This window comes from Astyanax mexicanus, chromosome 6 (genome assembly GCF_023375975.1).
Source record: "Astyanax mexicanus isolate ESR-SI-001 chromosome 6, AstMex3_surface, whole genome shotgun sequence".
NCBI classification, from domain to species: Eukaryota; Metazoa; Chordata; class Actinopteri; order Characiformes; family Acestrorhamphidae; genus Astyanax; species Astyanax mexicanus.
This window is the reverse complement of record NC_064413.1, coordinates 34,372,255-34,391,094: the sequence shown is the minus strand read 5'-3', so window position 1 is coordinate 34,391,094 and position 18,840 is coordinate 34,372,255. Positions and strand designations below refer to the sequence as shown.

The window sequence follows — 18,840 nt, the reverse complement described above, 5'->3', positions numbered from 1 at the left end:
ACTGACTACATGATGAAGTTACAATTAAAGCATGTTTACTCTGTGAGACAAAATGGGACAGTGTCTTCGTCTGTTGGCATGTCCCTTTCTCCAAGATGTAATTATGATCAATATATTAAAAAAAGACTTTTTGAAGACAGAAGACTTTACTGACATTACTGTCCAATTAAAAACAAGCATCTCCATTTTTGTTGATTTTTATTTATTGCATAATTTAAACACACACATTTTTACAAAATTTTGTCAAAATCAATTGATGAATGAACCTATATACATTCTCTAAAAATAATATCTGAAATAAACCCTTTTAACATTGAGCTTGTGTCTTTCTCCTGTAAAGTTGTTTTTTTTGGAGATGTTTTTCACTGCACAACCACAGGCCATAGGCTTGAATCCCTAAAAGATTCTCCTTATACTTTTAACAGTGCCTTTTGTAGGAGTGCACATGAACTGAAGCTGAGGTTTTATGTATTCTTACCTCCCCATAATGGCCTTTTTATTATTTTTTTATTGCAAGTAAACAAATATTAAGTCTTGTCAACATTGTATAATTGTATAATTTATATTGCTTTATTTATTGTTTTTATTTTTAGCCATTTTCAAGCAGAAACAAGAAACAAAATTGCACAATACTAACCAAAAACAACGTGCAAATTTAAATAAACAAATCAGTGTGCCAGTCATCATTACCTTTAAGAGCCAGGCACACTCTTTGGCGCATTTGTATTTTAACAGTGGCGCTTTTGTGCGTCTTAGCAAAAAAAAAAACATGCATCAGTTTTTTAGTCTCGTAACTACATTAAAGTTGAACTTAGCATCAGCTTCATAAACCCTAAAATAAAGCCCTGTGGGATGCCACAGAATGTGCTAAACAACTGTCAAATAATTAATACTTTTTTCTGCATTAAAATAATAAACTTAGGGTTAATAATTCATACATGGAAAGGCTACACTAAGTAAATGGCAAAGAACATAAAAATAAACCTTCTGTATAGTAATTTTTTTACACTGTAACCCTTCACACAATAGGTCTAAAATTCACTGAGCGAGACTTCTGTAAATCATTCTGAATAAGACCATCTACCAAATGCCATAAATGTAAATGAAAATAAATGTGGTCTAATTTTGCAAAACAAACTTAATAATATGTAGGAAAACTAGAAAAACGAGGGTGAATTTTCAAAAACCACATAAGCAATTTATCCTCTATGATTGTTTGTATACTGAAGGATGCAAATTTAATGATTAGGCTTTGATGTTGGTAGATGGAAATTATGTCAAATGAGGAGAACAGGAACATGGATATGAATGACTGCAATTATGAAAGTTTTCAAAACTGTGCCATGTTGGTACACAGCATGCTCCAGAAAAACTACAAGTCTTCCTTCACTTTTAAATGTAATTAAGTAATAAAAGTAAAAATGCTACATGGCTATAATGTACTATTTTTTTCTTTCTAGCAAGACTCCTGCCTAATCAATGCATTTTAGGTTAAATGACTCACTAGTGCCACTCACCAATATTTTATTAGCCATTAAATAGGCTGACACTGACAACTATTAAAATTATTATAAATTATACATAATTTCTGCAAACAAGAAAGATTAGCAACTTAGATACAAGTTTAAGTAAAAAAAAAAACGTGTTCTAATCATTATACTGAATCTATACTTTCTATATGTTCATCATTTTTGTAGGTAGGCACTACCAAACATTTATGCTGCTTTACTAATGTAAAATTAAAAACCCAAAATAAATCAAATAAAGTGACTTTGTAAACTTTGTGACATTTAAAACAGGTTTACTCATCCGTGAGATGTTGCAATATCATGAATGTATTTTTGGTCTTTGATCCAGTTTATTTCTTATGATATGTTAAGAAGGCAATACTGGTTTGCATTTAGATACACATTAATTGCTGCACTTTGCAGTGATCAGTGTCTTGAAGATTGCTTTAACTGGACATGACTTTCCCGAATGGTAGTGATTGCATAGCCAAGTGAAGTTCAACTTTAATAAGTTATTGTAACCCATGTATTGTAACTGTGTTACACTAAGTGTTACACTTACGTTAAATGGTTAAAATACAGTAAAAAACTACATTAACTTGGTTACTCTCCACATCTAAATATTTAATCTAATATGAAAACCTGAGAGCTTTATTTCAGTGCTTTATTATGAATTACTGAACACAGTGGAAAGAAACAAATAAGCATACATCAAATCAAAAACAAATAATGCAGTCCCCCTCAGCTGTGGGAGACATTTTGCTTTCAAAAGATTTGGTTATGAATTTACATGCTGTACTCTTAGAATTGTTTGCTCCATTTCTCTCATTTTCATAATCACTGCAGGACATGTGGCCCCTATGTGGAGCTGGAATGCATTCTACCCGAAATCAAATCACTTGTAGAATGACCAAAGGCAAATTCAGCATTGCTTATTTGTGCATTTTTTTTATGTAACTTTGATTTCAAAATCTCCTCTTTAACTTTTTTAGTGCTGGTTTCATTTTAGGTTTAGTTGTCTTTGGAAACATTAAGACATGTGAATGAAGACATTTTTTTGAGACATGTGGCTCCATCAAATTATACAAAGCTAGCGTTTGCTTTGTGCATCTTAATAGGGAAGCAAAACATCCCTTTATTTATTTTTTACCAGGTGCCATATTTTAAATATGTCAAACATAATTAATTAAGCTAATCTTTAAAAGATACTGTTTATATGGCTAACCTGAAAGGTGCTTAGAAATACAGTTAACAGTAATTAAATTACTGGTATGTACATGGAACACTGTGCATGTTTTAAAGGAATAATACAAACGAAATAATGTGCATCTTACTAGCTGTGTGCCATATCGTATCATATGCAATAATATTGCAAAATGGTTTGATACAATCAAAAACTATATTGTGATAATGCATAGTGATGTTCTTGAAAACAGTCTAATTTGTTTTTGTTTTGCTATTTACCTTTTTGTTTGCATTTTATAACCCTCCACGAAATACTCTTCACTTTTGTTTTGTGGCAGTATTTTTATTCCATACAAAGTGTTAATGTTTAAGAAATAGACAAATGTTTGCAGATTTTTTTTTTGCTTCTACAGAATGTTAGTAAAAATAAATAAAACAACATCTGCACAGATTTTTATTATCTAGGCACCTTAACATTGTGTCTACAGATGTGTCTTCAAGATCTCTCAGGATGTCTTAATAAGTTCCTTGTAATATTGTAATATAATAAATGTAGGCAGACACCAAAGTTCAATCTTGATCTTGTTGATAATGAACTCAGTTTCACCTCATCGTTTAATAATAATTTGAGCATTGGTTGGAAATCTGTGGGGGACTCTCAAAATAGTGTCACTAAACTAATTAATGGAAACTAAGAGGGTGACAGGGAATGCTGGGAAGCTCAGGTCTTACTTTTTGTCCACATGCTAAGTAGATTTAGGGTAGATCCACATTTATTTTTGTTTTTGTTGAACAGTAATATAAACTTCTTGTTATTTTATTTTATATAGTATTTTATATATATTCTTTATTATTTATATATTGACTGGGTAATTGAATGAATTGGTGGAAAAAAGAAATCAGTAAAAGGGCTCAGGATTTAGGAACCAACAGAATGAAATGCAATGGAGTTCTGTGTGCTTAAACTAAGTTTTTGCTATTGAAAAGGAAAATAGTTAAAACATAATTAAAATAAAAACTGGAATTCACTGTTAACCTGATAGATTTGGTGACTACTGTATGAGTACATTTAATATTATATAAACAACAATAAAACAGCAATAGAGTAAATATTTGTCATTCAGAACTACAGAACCAGGCGGCAGAACGTGACAAATGGTTTGCTGTGATGGCGTTATTTGAATACAGTGAATAGTGTATGGCGTGCTTTGTCTCTGTAGGCAAACTCTACACAGAGTGGGTGGAAACCCAGGCGTGCACCAGGTTTCTCCTGGGCTTCTCCTGGAAGACTCAAGACAGTGAGCTGGTAACGTCTGGCTCTGTGAAGTTAATGAAGCCCCTGAGAAAGAGACCTTGGCTCAGTGTGTTTTCCTGTGAGATGACGTTAGATGTTGGACCACTCAGGAAACCATAGAAATACAAACAGCAGTTATTTATTTAATTACAGTCATTCACAATCATACACATAAAATTACCAGTGTTAAATGAACACTCTTAAGGTTTGTTTCCCCAATTGGGTTTAAGATTAAAAAGCTTAAATTTCCACTCTAAATTAAAGTATTAAGTATTAAATGACATGTTTTACACTTGTGGTGTAAATTTAACAGTAACAAAGTTGATTCAACACTGGCAAATGTACTGTGTATTTTAAAATATTTAATGAACAGGCGCCTCTCTGAATCAGCTGCTCTTTAAGCCCCCAACCTTACTTTAAAGATTTTACATTTATGGAGACCTAAACCTAAACCTAAAGACGGAATTATGGCTTCTATTAGTTTATTATTTCTTCTTTAGTAGTCTACAGAAACATTTCTGATTCCTGTGCCTATGACTCTACTACAAAATGTCCAAAAGAAACTAGAAAACAAAAATAGTAATCTATGTGCTAATCTAAATAATGAGCTCAGACACTGTAGCTCAAAAATGTCTGAAAATAAAGAAAAGTATGAAAGATAGCAGAGATAGCAGAGCTAAGCAGAGAAGCATCTGAATGGCACAGAAGCAGGAGGTATAAGTATAAGCCGGAAGTACAAGTATATCTATGAGAGTCATAAAACATATACAAATTTTAGTGGTAACTAATTTTGCAGGTAAATAGATCCATAATGTATTAAAATGCTGAATGTCCCTTTAACCCTCTTATGTCAATGAACAATTTTGGAGCAAATAAAAAAAATCAATTGTGTTTTGTTAAATGCTTAAATGATCAGATGAAATGATCGGATGATCTGAAATGATGATATTTCTTCATAAAAACATGACAAGACTACCATAATTGTGCTGACACAGATGAAATTTGGTCTCCGCCACTAACCCATCTTGTGAACACACGCACATAAGCATTTAAACAGTTAAGAATTATTGACTGTTATAAGATAGTATTACTTTCTAAGAAGACAATATCATATAATTTTGGATAGTTAAATGTCCATGTTTAAAAAGACACATGTTCAAACAATATATCTACATCTGATATTTGCTATGGTGTTTGGAAAATGCATTACTTCGGCAAATATTTGTGAAGGATGACTTTAAAAGGGATGACTGAAATGGCATTAGTGCATAGCTATGGCACAATTTATAACTGAGTGATGTCTAAATGAGTCAATTCCACAGAGATCATTTATCTGTCCTTCAGCCAACCACAGCATAATAATATGTAGATAGTTATTTTTTATTATGAGAACACCAGGCTGTTTGGTCAAAACACTACTTCACTGGTTCCAATCCCTGACTCTGACAGACCGCTTCAAATAGTATAAGATTAAATATTCCCTGCTCAAAAACACTTGGTCCAACTAATCAGTCCGTCACAAGCCTATTACAAGAAAACACACTGAACCAGGGTAGGGACAGATGGTTGCAACAACCACTCCCTGAATTGAATGACCAATAGAAAAGGTCCCCAGCCCTCCAACACATAAAGCTGGCAAACATCTAGACCTGATCTTCACTCGTAACTGTGACACCGACTCTCTAACTGTCACTCCTTTGCACGTCTCAGATCACTACTTTATGAAACTCAATGTTCATATTTCAAATAAACCCACAGCTACTCCTACTATAGTCTCGTTCCGCCGAAATCTTCGAGATCTCTCAGCAGACCAGTACTCCTCGCTGGTGACTGACAATATGCCTCCACCAGGCTCATTTTCATCACTCAATGTAAATGATGCCACTGACACTCTCTGCTCCACACTAAGCTCCTGTTTGGACAACCTCTGTCCTCTTACATCTCGAGCCATTAGCTCTAGCAAACCGCAGCCATGGCTTAAAAATGACACACTCAGGGAACTACGCTCCAAACTCCGAGCTGCCGAAAGAAAATGGCAAAAAAACAAAAAACAAGCAGACCTAAAAAATTACCAACTGCTCCTGGCTTCTTTTTCAGCCAACCTCACTACTGCTAAAGCTGAATTTTATCACAATAAATTCTGCTCTCTCACAGACTCCCGGAAACTATTTGCTACATTTAAATCACTACTCAACCCTCCGCCTCCTCCTCCGGCTACATGCCTTACGGCTGAAACACTTGCCTCATTCTTTACTGGCAAAGTGGCGGCCATCAGCAACCAGTTTACTGATGCACAATGTAGCAGTCCTACTACATCCTCTACTGCCCGGTGTCCCTCCACCGAAGGCGTTGCTTTCTCCTCGTTCACTCCTCTCACTGAGAACGAGACACTGGCTCTCCTAACACGTAGCCGTCCTACTACGTGTCCGCTTGACCCAATTCCTTCAAACCTACTGCAAACTATCGCACCTGCAATCATTCCGGCTATCACTCACACGATCAATGCCTCTTTAACTTCTGGTGTATTCCCGACTGCTTTCAAACAAGCACACGTTACACCACTGCTTAAAAAGCCTTCTCTCAACCCCGCCCAGGTTGACAACTACAGACCGGTCTCACTGCTACCCTTTCTCTCTAAAACACTAGAAAGAGCAGTTCTAAATCAGGTCTCTGGCTTCCTCTCCCAGAATGACCTGCTGGACCAGAACCAATCTGGGTTCAAAAAAGGACACTCTACCGAGACGGCTCTGTTGTCTGTGACTGAAGCGTTGAAAACTGCCAGAGCTGCAGGTCAGTCCTCAGTGCTCATTCTGCTGGACCTCTCGGCCGCATTTGACACAGTCAACCATGACTTCCTCCTAACTATACTCTCAAACATGGGGATCGCAGACAATGTGCTGTCATGGTTCAGATCGTACCTCACTGGGCGCTCGTTCAAGGTGTCGTGGCAAGGACAGCTGTCCTCAGCCCGCTCCTTATCCACTGGGGTTCCCCAAGGTTCGGTACTGGGACCCCTTCTCTTCTCCATATACACCACCTCTCTTGGTCAGGTTGTCCGCTCACACGGATTTTCCTACCATTGCTTTGCTGATGACACCCAGCTATACCTGTCGTTCTCACCTGAAGATCACTCAATCTCTGCACGGATATCGCAGTGTCTCTCTGACATATCCTCATGGATGAAGGAGCATCACCTTCAATTAAATCTCTCAAAGACTGAACTTCTGGTTATACCAGCAAAACCATTTTTTCAACACAACTTCTCTATAAGTATCGACTCTCTCTCTCTCTCACCGACAAAGGTTGCTAGGAACCTGGGTGTTCTGGTTGATGACCAACTCTCCTTCACGCACCATGTGGCCTCAGTTGCTCGGTCCTGCCGCTTTGCGCTCTATAACATCCGAAAAATTAGACCGTTCTTGACGCAACAGGCCACCCAACTCCTGGTGCAAGCAGTCGTCATCTCACGCCTTATGGAGTGAATTTTGTGCCAAAAGTTTTACGTAAAAAAATAAAATCCACAATCAAAATTTTAAGAATCAAAAGTAAAACATGTATGTTGCAAATTCAAAAGAGAAAAAATATATATCAAATATATATATTTAAATATACTTGGTTATTTTATTATTCTTTGCACTTATTTGAAAATTATTTTAGTTTGGATTTTGCCAGTCTTTGCTTTCATTTTTGGATTTTTTTGGATTTTCTGTGGATTTTTGTGGATTTTGCTGCTAAAGACTTTTGCTTCTGGAATCTCTCCTTTGCTTCTGCTTCATTTTTTTGGTTCTGATTTTTGGCACACTTTTCACGGGTGGGCGGGGCTTAGAAGAAGGCGTTCCCCTTTAATCTCTATTGGTCACCTACCCTGAACCCTCGTCTGAGACAGACCACGCCCACCCCGCCAGCTTCAAGCGCTCTTCCAAACATGGCGGAGCGAACGGGGTTCAGCTCACAGCAGCACCAGCAGGTACTTTTCCAATTAAATTTCATACAGACGTTATGTTTAATGTTATATTTCTTTTTTAAGTAAGTGTTTAACTCTATTAAGATGCTCATGTTAGCGGGGTGTGCTAAATATCCATGCTTAAATTATACTAGTTAGTTAGTGAACACTAACCTACCTAGTCAGTGAGTTAGCTAGTTTACCTAGGTCATCTGGTCAGTGGGTTAGCTAAGCTAGTTAGGTTACCTAGTCAGTGAGTTAGCTAGTTAACCTAGGTTATCTGGTCAGCGAGTTAGCTAGCTACTTAACCTAGGTAATCTGGTCAGTGAGTTAACTAGCTACTTAACCTAGGTCATCTGGTCAGTGAGTTAGTGGGTTAGCTAAGCTAGTTAGGTTACCTAGTCAGTGAGCTAGTGGGTTAGCTAAGCTAGTTATTATGCCCCAGGGTAAAGCCAAGTAAGTGCTGATTACGGTTAACTAGCTAACTCACTGACTAGGTAACCTAACTAGCTTAGCTAACCCACTAACTCACTGACCAGATGACCTAGGTTAAGTAGCTAGGTAACTCGCTGACCAGATAACCTAGGTTAACTAGCTAACTCATGACTAGGTAACCTAACTAGCTTAGCTAACCCACTAACTCACTGACCAGATGACCTAGGTAAACTAGCTAACTCACTGACTAGGTAGGTTAGTGTTCACTAACTAACTAGTATAATTTAAGCATGGATATTTAGCACACCCCGCTAACATGAGCATCTTAATAGAGTTAAACACTTACTTAAAAAAGAAATATAACATTAAACATAACGTCTGTATGAAATTTAATTGGAAAAGTACCTGCTGGTGCTGCTGTGAGCTGAACCCCGTTCGCTCCGCCATGTTTGGAAGAGCGCTTGAAGCTGGCGGGGTGGGCGTGGTCTGTCTCAGACGAGGGTTCAGGGTAGGTGACCAATAGAGATTAAAGGGGAACGCCTTCTTCTAAGCCCCGCCCACCCGTGAAAAGTGTGCCAAAAATCAGAACCAAAAAAATGAAGCAGAAGCAAAGGAGAGATTCCAGAAGCAAAAGTCTTTAGCAGCAAAATCCACAAAAATCCACAGAAAATCCAAAAAAATTCAAAAATGAAAGCAAAGACTGGCAAAATCCAAACTAAAATAATTTTCAAATAAGTGCAAAGAATAATAAAATAACCAAGTATATTTAAATATATATATTTGATATATATTTTTTCTCTTTTGAATTTGCAACATACATGTTTTACTTTTGATTCTTAAAATTTTGATTGTGGATTTTATTTTTTTACGTAAAACTTTTGGCACAAAATTCACTCCATAACGCCTCGACTACTGCAATGCCCTGCTAACTGGCCTCCCGTCCTGTGTAGTAAAACCACTCCAGATGAGCCAGAACGCAGCAGCACTTCTGGTCTTCAACCAGCCAAAACGGGCACATGTCACCCCGCTGCTCATTGAGCTCCATTGGCTACCAGTTGATGCTCGCATCAAATTCAAAGCTCTTACAATCGCCTACAAGGTGATGACAGAACAGGCTCCTTCCTACCTGCACTCGCTCCTGAAGGCTTACGCTACCTCCCGGCCACTGCGCTCCTCCAATGAACGTCGCCTCGCTTTGCCAAACATTCACACAAAGCAATCCAGACTGTTCTCATACAGAGTTCCCCAATGGTGGAACAAACTACCTTCCACTACCAGATCAGGAGAATCTCTCGCTATCTTTAAGAAACTCCTGAAGACACAACTCTTCAAAGAGCACTTACTCTCTTAACACCTCTAACACACTAACTACTTCTAACCTCATTTCCTTCTTCCCCTCCTTCACTCCTCTATCCTATTATTCCCCTTGACCTCCTTTTATCCCTATCCAAAGTTGTTTTTACCTTTAAACTTATTTTACATTGTACTTGACTATTGTAAGTCGCTTTGGACAAAAGCGTCTGCCAAATGTAATGTAATGTAATGTAATGTAAAATTGGTAATTCTTCATAATATTGTTTTACAGAGTTTAGAAAGGATGCTTTCGCCACCTTGTGGCAACTTAGCAGAACAACGAGAATCTCTGAATGAGAAAAACATTTGAGTGTCTGGGATTATGACATCACTGTGTTTTGTGTCTGCCAGATCAAAATTCATACATGTTTTCTAACAGCTTTTATTGTTTTTTTTCTTTTAGAGATGATTCTTAATAACCTGTTGGTTTGAGTGTTTAACATACAGGACACAGAACATAGGCCTATGCCACCACTGTGTTAGTATACAGCAAAAGACATCCTTTCCTCAATGTTGATGAACAGTTATTTGGACTCGCATTAAATAGGATCAGAGACCAAATTAGTATGTGTAGGGACACAACTGGACCACGCAGCTCACTGGCTAAGCAGATTAAATAGGATTTACTGCTCCGCTTGTCTCGTCAGTAGCAGTCTCAGTCTTACAGCAACAGGTTGGTCTGTACAGACCGGTGTGACTAAAAGCTTGATGGAGAAAGTTATTTATCCTCGATAGGACTTAAGCCATATGCTACATCCTTTCTTCAATCAAGGTATTTGTTGATTTTCTCTGGTCTAGTGGTTTTACAGGTAGTGTGATTGTGGAAGGGTAAAGCCTGGCCTGTGTGCCTGAATGACAAGAGATTAGAAATGCTGTCATTGAGACGTGGAGCTACTGGTTGGGGTGGGATTACTTTATGTTTAAGGGTCAATATATAGATAATATTGACTAATTAACATAAAGGGTCCTAATTGGTTCTTGGCCAGTCCAATTCTTTCTTTAACTGGCATGGTATCTTAATCATTTACTAAAGAAATTAACATTAAATTGTTCTTTAAGTGTATAAAGTAACGTTTATTTTACAGGATTGCTCCAAATAGCCATTTTGGCACATTGATTTAAATCATAATGTTGACAGATTTCTGTTTTGTCAAGGATTTTGCATCGAACTGCCAAACATGCGGCAATAAAATGCCCCACAATGGTGACATATGTCATATGGTCAGTGGTTGCCTGGACTCTGAAGGGCTTGCTTTTCACTTGGAGGTTCTTCTGGGTAAGTCAGGCCTGTTTTTATGTTTTTTAATAATTTGTACTTTTTGTTGTTTGTTAACAGGGTCTTTATTTATTTAGCAAGTAAGGACTTGTGCATAAAGTTACATATAATGTGGTATAATTTGTGTTATAGGTAAACCCATACTATGCTATCAAGTCTACACCATGGATACAGCATGAAACTGCAGGTGACTGTAACATATGCCCTTAGTGATGCAACTGATTTTACTTTCAGGGTTCATTGTTGTTTTATACAGTATACAACATATATCATTGCTAAAATAAGGAACTATTTATATATAAATATTTGATAGTCAATATTTGTTAGCACACACCTTATCATTAAGGTTAATCTGTGTATCATTAACAGTGGTGTATTGATTTTTGTCACTTTAAAGCTCAGTCATGTCATCATACAGAAAATATTTTGTGCTACTACCTGTCCAAAAGGTGGCAGCATAGCTACATTACAGAATAATCTAACTTGAACTGGCTCTCATTTGTGGCCCTGTCTGCATGTGTTGGAAGAAAAAAACAGGGGTTTCATCCCAAATTGCACAGTACTCCCTAAGTAGTTTACTAAGCAATTCACGAAATTACATATTCTAAAATCTGTAATTTGTATGTAGAAGTTGTAGCTAGTTTTATGTCTTATTTAGTTCACTACACAGGATGTAAGGAAGGATGCGAAGTTCAGACACAAAGATGGGTTCTCATAAAAATGACCCCATCATTTTTATAAAGCGCTTAAAACAATTTTTATAAAAGCTTATTTTTCAGATTTAAGATATCTAACTAAATCATGAAACACAACAGAAACGGGGAAGATGTACAAGCAGAGGAGGACCCAGCATGAGCGCAGCAGTGCCGTTCACAAGAGGCTACTGAGAGCAGAGGGGGAGATTCAGGATCTGAAGGCTCAGATCGCCAGTCAGAGGGCATCATGGGAGATGAGGTTCATGGACCTGCAGAGGAAACAGCATGACTTGAGAGATCAGGTAAGAGTATATACAGTAGTACATGTCTAAAGAGTATGGAAGGCTGTATACCAATGAAAAATACTTTCTGAGCACTGGTGGACTTTAGGGGCAGGGGGGGCATCTGACCTTGCCCGTGTGCCTCCATGCCCTGAAGTGCCCTCCAGAGTGGCACAAAAGAGGCAACATGCCACACTTGCTGCCCTTCTTGTGGGAAAAAGGAAACAAGTGCCTGCTAGGGTTCTCAAACTTGCAATATATTGTGATGATGTGACCTCAAGATCAATAAAATGTGATAGTGTGTCTTAATAAGCGACCATCTAAGGGTGCAGTTTTGCCCTTCAAATAGAAAAAAAAGGTGCAATAATGATGTGCCTTCCAAGCCAACCGTATATAATTCTTCTCCTGCAGGTGAGAAAGCCCTTCTAATCTCTCAAGGGAGGAAGTGGACAAAATCTGATGTGGTGCCCTATAGGCACCATCTTCATAGTAAAAACTGCATTTGATGGTAAAAGTCTGTTAAAGTTGATGGTAAAAACATCATGATGGTGATGGTAAAACATGTATTTAAAAATATATATAATTCTAGCTGTAAAACTTACATCTATTCAATTCATGTAAGTTTTCAGGTTAAGCCACACCCCCTTTAGAATTTTTAGATGCAAGGGGGGGGGGGGGGCGGGGGGCTTAACAAACTCCTGCCACATTGTGTGAAAAAGTAAAACAGCAAGATTTTTTTGCTGTACAGATTAAGTTTAAACTTATATACCATAATGGTATTAGTAATTTTTTATCATACATGGTCACACTGGCAGGGCCACATGTTGTACAGTTTCTGCCCCATCACTGTCAAATGAACTGGAAGTGTTACACACTATGATTCAGTTTCCCAGGCCCAGATTAAATGTATGACTAGACAATCCTAACAGTTACTCACTATTTATATCTGACATTACTCATATACCCAATGTATTGTTAACAGTCTTTCGTAAGTGCTCTTGTTGGTTTAGTGCAGTGTAATCACTCAGACTGGGAATTAAACCCTGTTCTCCCGCACTGGGTGGTATCTTACTGGCAGGTAGTGTTTTGATAACTGTTGCACAATACCAACCACTGGCATTGCAGTGAAGTGCCGGTTGACTACTTTATATTGGTAAAACAGTGTCTTTCATAAATGTGATGTCATGTTAATGCCATACTTAGCTGCACTCTGAGATTGTGGTTAGGTCGAGTGCCTTCCACAAAGTAACTGACTCTGAAGAAATGAGCGAGGTCTTCTCAGAGCCTGGCATGGAGAATGGACACCATTTAGAGGAGAAGGAACACGACTGCTCCAGTAAGTCTTTTAACCACCAAAATCATTTTCCATGACATACACTGACTGAGTTTCAACACCCACTCAGGCCAACAGGCTTAAGCGTTTGATTCCTGTCGCTTCCTGGTTTCTACCAGGTGGCCTGAACCAAATTCAACAGCTCAACAGAGGGCCGGATATGAGATTACTGCGAGATGGTGTTTACTCAAACAGTCTGACCTGCGGTCAAGGCACTTTTCCCACTGCTGTTGACTCCAGATCCACCTCAGCCATGTCTGTCAGCACTAGGTACAATATATCTCTCTCTATATCTGAATACAGAATCTGCGTCTAGTGTTGCATTTAAAAAATAAGAAAATATAGATATATCCAGCTATTTCAATATTTTTATTTTGATTTGATAAAACTTTAAAGTAAGGGTCACAAAGAAAATTACTTACGAAAGTAATAAACAGTATCAAACATTATTAAACAATGTCTCAAATAATTATTAATTGACACTAGTTAATATTACTTAATATGACTAAATGTCCTTTGTTTCTGCTGCCCTGTTTATGTTTTGTATTTTACACTTTGATTTTATTCAGCAAGTGTCTCCGCATTCCCTGGTTATAGATTCTTACACTAAATATTAATGCTAAATAATGTTGTAAATAATAAGAATTTGACACGTAGGTTAATAATTAATATTGTCTTAACTAGTGTCAATTAATAATTTGTTGATAAATTCTGTTGGAAGTACTGGTAATTAATGTACCCTTATTGTAAAGGGTCACCACTCATTCTAGAAACACTGTATAAATCTTTAATTAATAATTTGCATGTAAAGACTTGTGGTAGACAGTGGTTCATTTTGTGTTGTCCTATGTCTTTAGATTCTACTGGTCTGATTGGATAAAAAAAGCTAATTCTTTTTTTACTCAGGTTTTATGCATGTAATACATAATGTGTATATGTATACTGTATGTATACTATAATAGTAAATGTGTATGATATAGTGTTTTTTGAACTATGAAAGTTTATTTTTCTATACAATTACAGTATATCACCGTGCTCACTAAACCTGGTTTGAGCTGGGTTTTCAGTGCTTTTGGCTGAAATAAAAAGTGAAACAATTGCATCATAACACCGGTATTGTGTATTGTACTGTGTAATGTATTGCTATGTTCTACACATACTCAATCATTTACAACCATTACAAGCAAATCTACCAGTACAAGAAAAGGACTTCTAAAAAAAAATAATTGTTTGCACTGAACAAAAATATTCACATTCTTAAAAATGGATGTTCTGGAATCCTGTCCTTGGTGTTAATTACTCTTCTTTTATCCTAATTTTATTGATATTTGTTTCAGTGCTGGCTCATGGAGAAGTGGGATTGGCCCCCATCGTGTCTTTGTGCCCCATTCTCCAATGGACCTGCAGCCTGGCCACAGGGTGCGAATTATGCTGCCCTCTGGTCGAATCAGCACCGGAACACTGCGTTATCTGGGCCCGCTGCAGGGTTTACCAGAGATGCACTTGGGTGTGGAACTGGAGCTGGCTGAGAATGGACAGCAAACAGGCACCTATGAGGGACAGTTCTACTTTGACTGGTAATAATTCACACTGCACATGTCCATGAACTTTACTCAGAAATATTGAGTGTGTTCACATGTAATAAAAATCTGTTCAGAATCGTTTTACTGCAGTTTTCTGATTATTCTACAAGTCACATAAACAGCATATTTTGATTTTTTTAGACTGGAGTAAGTAAGAAATCCGATAAAGAGAGCTGGATTTGAACTTATTTCTCGTATTTCTCAGTGAATGTATTCTTTTAACTGGAGTAAGAGTATACATGCACTTTTCTTAATCTTTGCATGCAAAGATATTAGCACTGTGCATGTGGGGAAACAGACCATGGTACCAAATTTAAGAGAGTGACATTTAACACAGCAACAGTTTAGGTTTTACATGACGTTTTTTGTCATATCTTTGAGTTTGGCTAGGTGCAAAGCAAATATCTAATTATTACGTGACTCATGGAAACTTGGAGTTTTCCCATTATCTGACTACCCAAGTTGATGTAAACGTGTTAAAAGGATTACAGACTAACGCTGATGGTCTGTAGTAAATGGATTATAAAGTGCATGCAAACACACTTAATTGATAAAGCGATCAGATTGCTCTGTAATATATATCCGGAAATGTGGTAAAATTGTTACGTAAGAATGGAAAGTACCTTTTATTACCTGTGTGTATTTTCCCTAATCAGACTATGCCCTTCTTTCTCCCTTTCTCTTTCCCTCTCTCCCTCCCCCCCTCCCTCTCTCTATCTCTCTATTTGTAGCAAACCTGGATATGGAGCATTTGTGGCATTCAGCAAGCTGTTAATGGCCTGGGAGTAGACCTATCAAAGAGTTAGAGGCGCATAAACAGTAATCAGTATCTTCATTCCCCTTATTAAAGGAGCTGATGACTTTGGACTTTGTTGAAATGTAAATTATCTTGCGGAGCATGTGAAGGCATACTGAAAACTTGTTTTCTGATATAAAACATGTTTTACATCAATAAAACTCCAATTAATACTGTAAGTAACCTAACAATAAACATACTGTTGTATAATTTCTTAAATCTCATATATTTTATACATCTCATGTTTCTGGTTAGAGCAACTATATATTATGCCATCATATTTTATTCCTTTTTATGCCTGTATATTAAACAGCAAATAAATATTTTTATGTACTAAACCAAAACCATTTGAAACAGGAAATATACCAGCTCCTACTTGTTAATGTAATTATCATTACATACCTAGCTGGAACATATTTTGTTGATAATAGGTTACACGATTTACATAATAAGAAAGAATCAGGAAGACATACTCTGTGGTAAATTAGCCTTTGTTACGGCAGGGCTCAGACCATATGACAATAAGTGCATGTTATGTGGTTTGGTAAGTACAGGTTATTTAGAGCTGGCAAGACATCAGGTGTTCCAAAGCCTAACAAATCCAGTACACTTGGTTATAGTTTCCAGTTTCTGAGGATAAATGCTGCAGATTTGCAGCAAACGTAAGGGATTATTATACCTTTAGTTATATAAACCTGTTTAGGTGAATTTTAATGAATTTTAATGAATATTTATATACAGCTCTGGAAAAAATAAGAGACTACTTAAAATAATGAGTTTCTTTGATTTTACCAAATTGAAAACCTCTGGAATATAATCAAGAGAAGGATGGGTGTGCACAAGCCATCAAACCAAGCTGTACTGCTTAAATTTTTGCATCAGGAGTAGCATAAAGTTATCCAAAAGCAGTGTGTAAGACTGGTGGAGGAGAACATGCCTAGAAGCATGAAAACTGTGATTCAAAGCTAGAGTTATTCCACCAAATGTTGATTTTTGAAAACTTGAGGAATATGAACTTGTTTTATTTGCTTTATTTGAGGTCTGAAAGCTCATCATTTTTGTTATTTTAGCCATTTCTAATTTTCTGCAAATAAATGCTCTAAATTACAATATTTTTATTTGGAATTTGGGAGAAATATTTATAGAATAGTTTATAGAATCTGCATTTATAAAATAAAACAACATTGTTCATTTTACTAAAACATATTCTATAAATAGCAAAATCAGAGAAACTGATTAAGTCTCTTTATTTTTCCCAGAGCTGTATATAACTATGAAATTTAACCAAGATTATTATTTTTTATTGTTATTACATATATATATATATATATATATATATATATATATATATATATATATATATATATATATATATATATATATATATATATTATCATTTCCTGTCATTTGTTTTTCATATGGATCAAGGAATGTTAAATGCCTGAACAACTTCAGAAATGTAATGCCACATCATCCATCTGGCTCCCACTATCAGTGCTCACTTGAACTATGATAAATCACATTTCCTTGCCATGAGCATGCTGGCCAGCCTTCAACCTCACTTACAAGAAAACACCTCACAACTTATACAGGTGTGGTACTTCCCAAGGTAACACTTCATGATCAATTTACATACGGCTATCCCATGACATTTGGCATCTCATTGTATTTACATAAACCCTAAAAGATTGTTTTTAATGTATTTATAAAATTATAAAACATCCATCTCTCTCACTATTTGATTCCAGGCCAAAGGTGGTAAACAGTGTTGCTCAAATGGAGGGAAATTGTGGCAGACATTATAATTACAACAGTTTTTTGTCAAACCACAAATAAATACAGTCATTAATCATCATAACAGTTTCATAATAATGTAACAGATGGCTTTTCTAAAATAACACGAGAAATGGTCATTATTCAGGTTGTATGGTCTGCACACTATTTACAGTATGTTATCTTAACTTACCAAAAACGTTGCTTTAATGTATGCATTTAATAATTTCGTTTTTTTTCTTTAAAAAAAAAATTAAACAGAAACTAAAGTACATTTCTATGAAGAACTGTGGGGCAAACAAATTGTGAGGAGATTTACATAGAGCTGCTTTGCATTTTTCTGAGCATGCCTTCTTGCTGGGAGTGGACAACTTAAATCTATGTAAACTTCCTTCTTGGAAAGCTGCAATGTTTCCTCTGGTGAATTTCCCTCTAACTGCTCAGGTGTAATTTTATTTTCCACAGAGGGAGCGAGTACAAAAAGAACACACACACATACAGTACATAGCTCTACGCTCGACTGCAACAGACTGCTTGCAGTTTCAGTAGTAGAAATGGCATGTTTTAGTGTGAAGGATCTTATTTAACCCTTTTACACTTCCAGGTTTATTAGACTCAAATACTTATTACAAGTCATTCAGGAACAGCCCATGCTATACCATCACCTCAGCACCAGCTGCTTAATAAATTTATATGCTATACTGTGTGTATAATGTACCCACTATCATTAGCATTATTTGTTAATTGCTAGCTTACATTATGGCTACTGTTTTTAATATTACAGCAGTATCAAACTCTTTTAAACACAAATTGCTGTTTAGGTGTGTCATATGAATTAAACTATTTAAAAGTAACATTAGCAGGGCAGTTTGATGAATAAATAAATATGTATTTATTAAGTCCCGGTCCAGTATATTTTAACAGCTTACAAATTTCCATTTTATTTGGTAGCTTTTGCCTAAAGTTAGTTAGCAGTTAGCTACTGAGCACATTTTGTTAGCTAAGCTAGCTAGCCAGCTAAAAAAACCTAGAACATAAACTAAAGCAAAGGTTTGGTTAATGAAGACCAAAAAAAACACTGTAATTCTGCAAATGCAGGCCTACCTTTATCTCAGTTTTTTTTTTCTTTTCTTCCAGCTTCTTTTTTCTGCTCCTGAGGGATTATGCAAGGCTTTTTCGACTTGCACCGACATCTCTCCTCAGTTATCCCCCACCCAAACACTGCTTATCTGCATTAACCCAACAGTGGCAGCAGCCAACAGCAGTCCATTTAGTATAGTACAAAATAAATGGGGTTTCTTCCATTTTTCTAGTTCTTTAGTGTTCTAGTTCTCAATTTCTGCCCCTCCCAATGTTTATTATTTATATATTTTTTTACTTGATTT

The 18,840-nt window shown here is 36.5% G+C and overlaps 1 protein-coding gene across 1 annotated transcript; it reads left to right on the top strand.

Annotated features, from left to right (window-relative positions):
* The first annotated feature begins 10,296 nt into the window (after positions 1 to 10,296).
* LOC103030656 (uncharacterized) lies at positions 10,297 to 15,894 on the top strand. The gene is made up of 8 exons (XM_015605869.3): positions 10,297 to 10,490; positions 10,874 to 10,994; positions 11,127 to 11,181; positions 11,810 to 11,991; positions 13,174 to 13,306; positions 13,423 to 13,573; positions 14,641 to 14,880; positions 15,618 to 15,894. Exons 2-8 carry the CDS (start codon positions 10,920 to 10,922, stop codon positions 15,673 to 15,675), a joined length of 894 nt encoding a protein of 297 aa, XP_015461355.2. The 5' UTR covers positions 10,297 to 10,490; positions 10,874 to 10,919; the 3' UTR covers positions 15,676 to 15,894.
* The last annotated feature ends 2,946 nt before the right edge of the window (positions 15,895 to 18,840 follow it).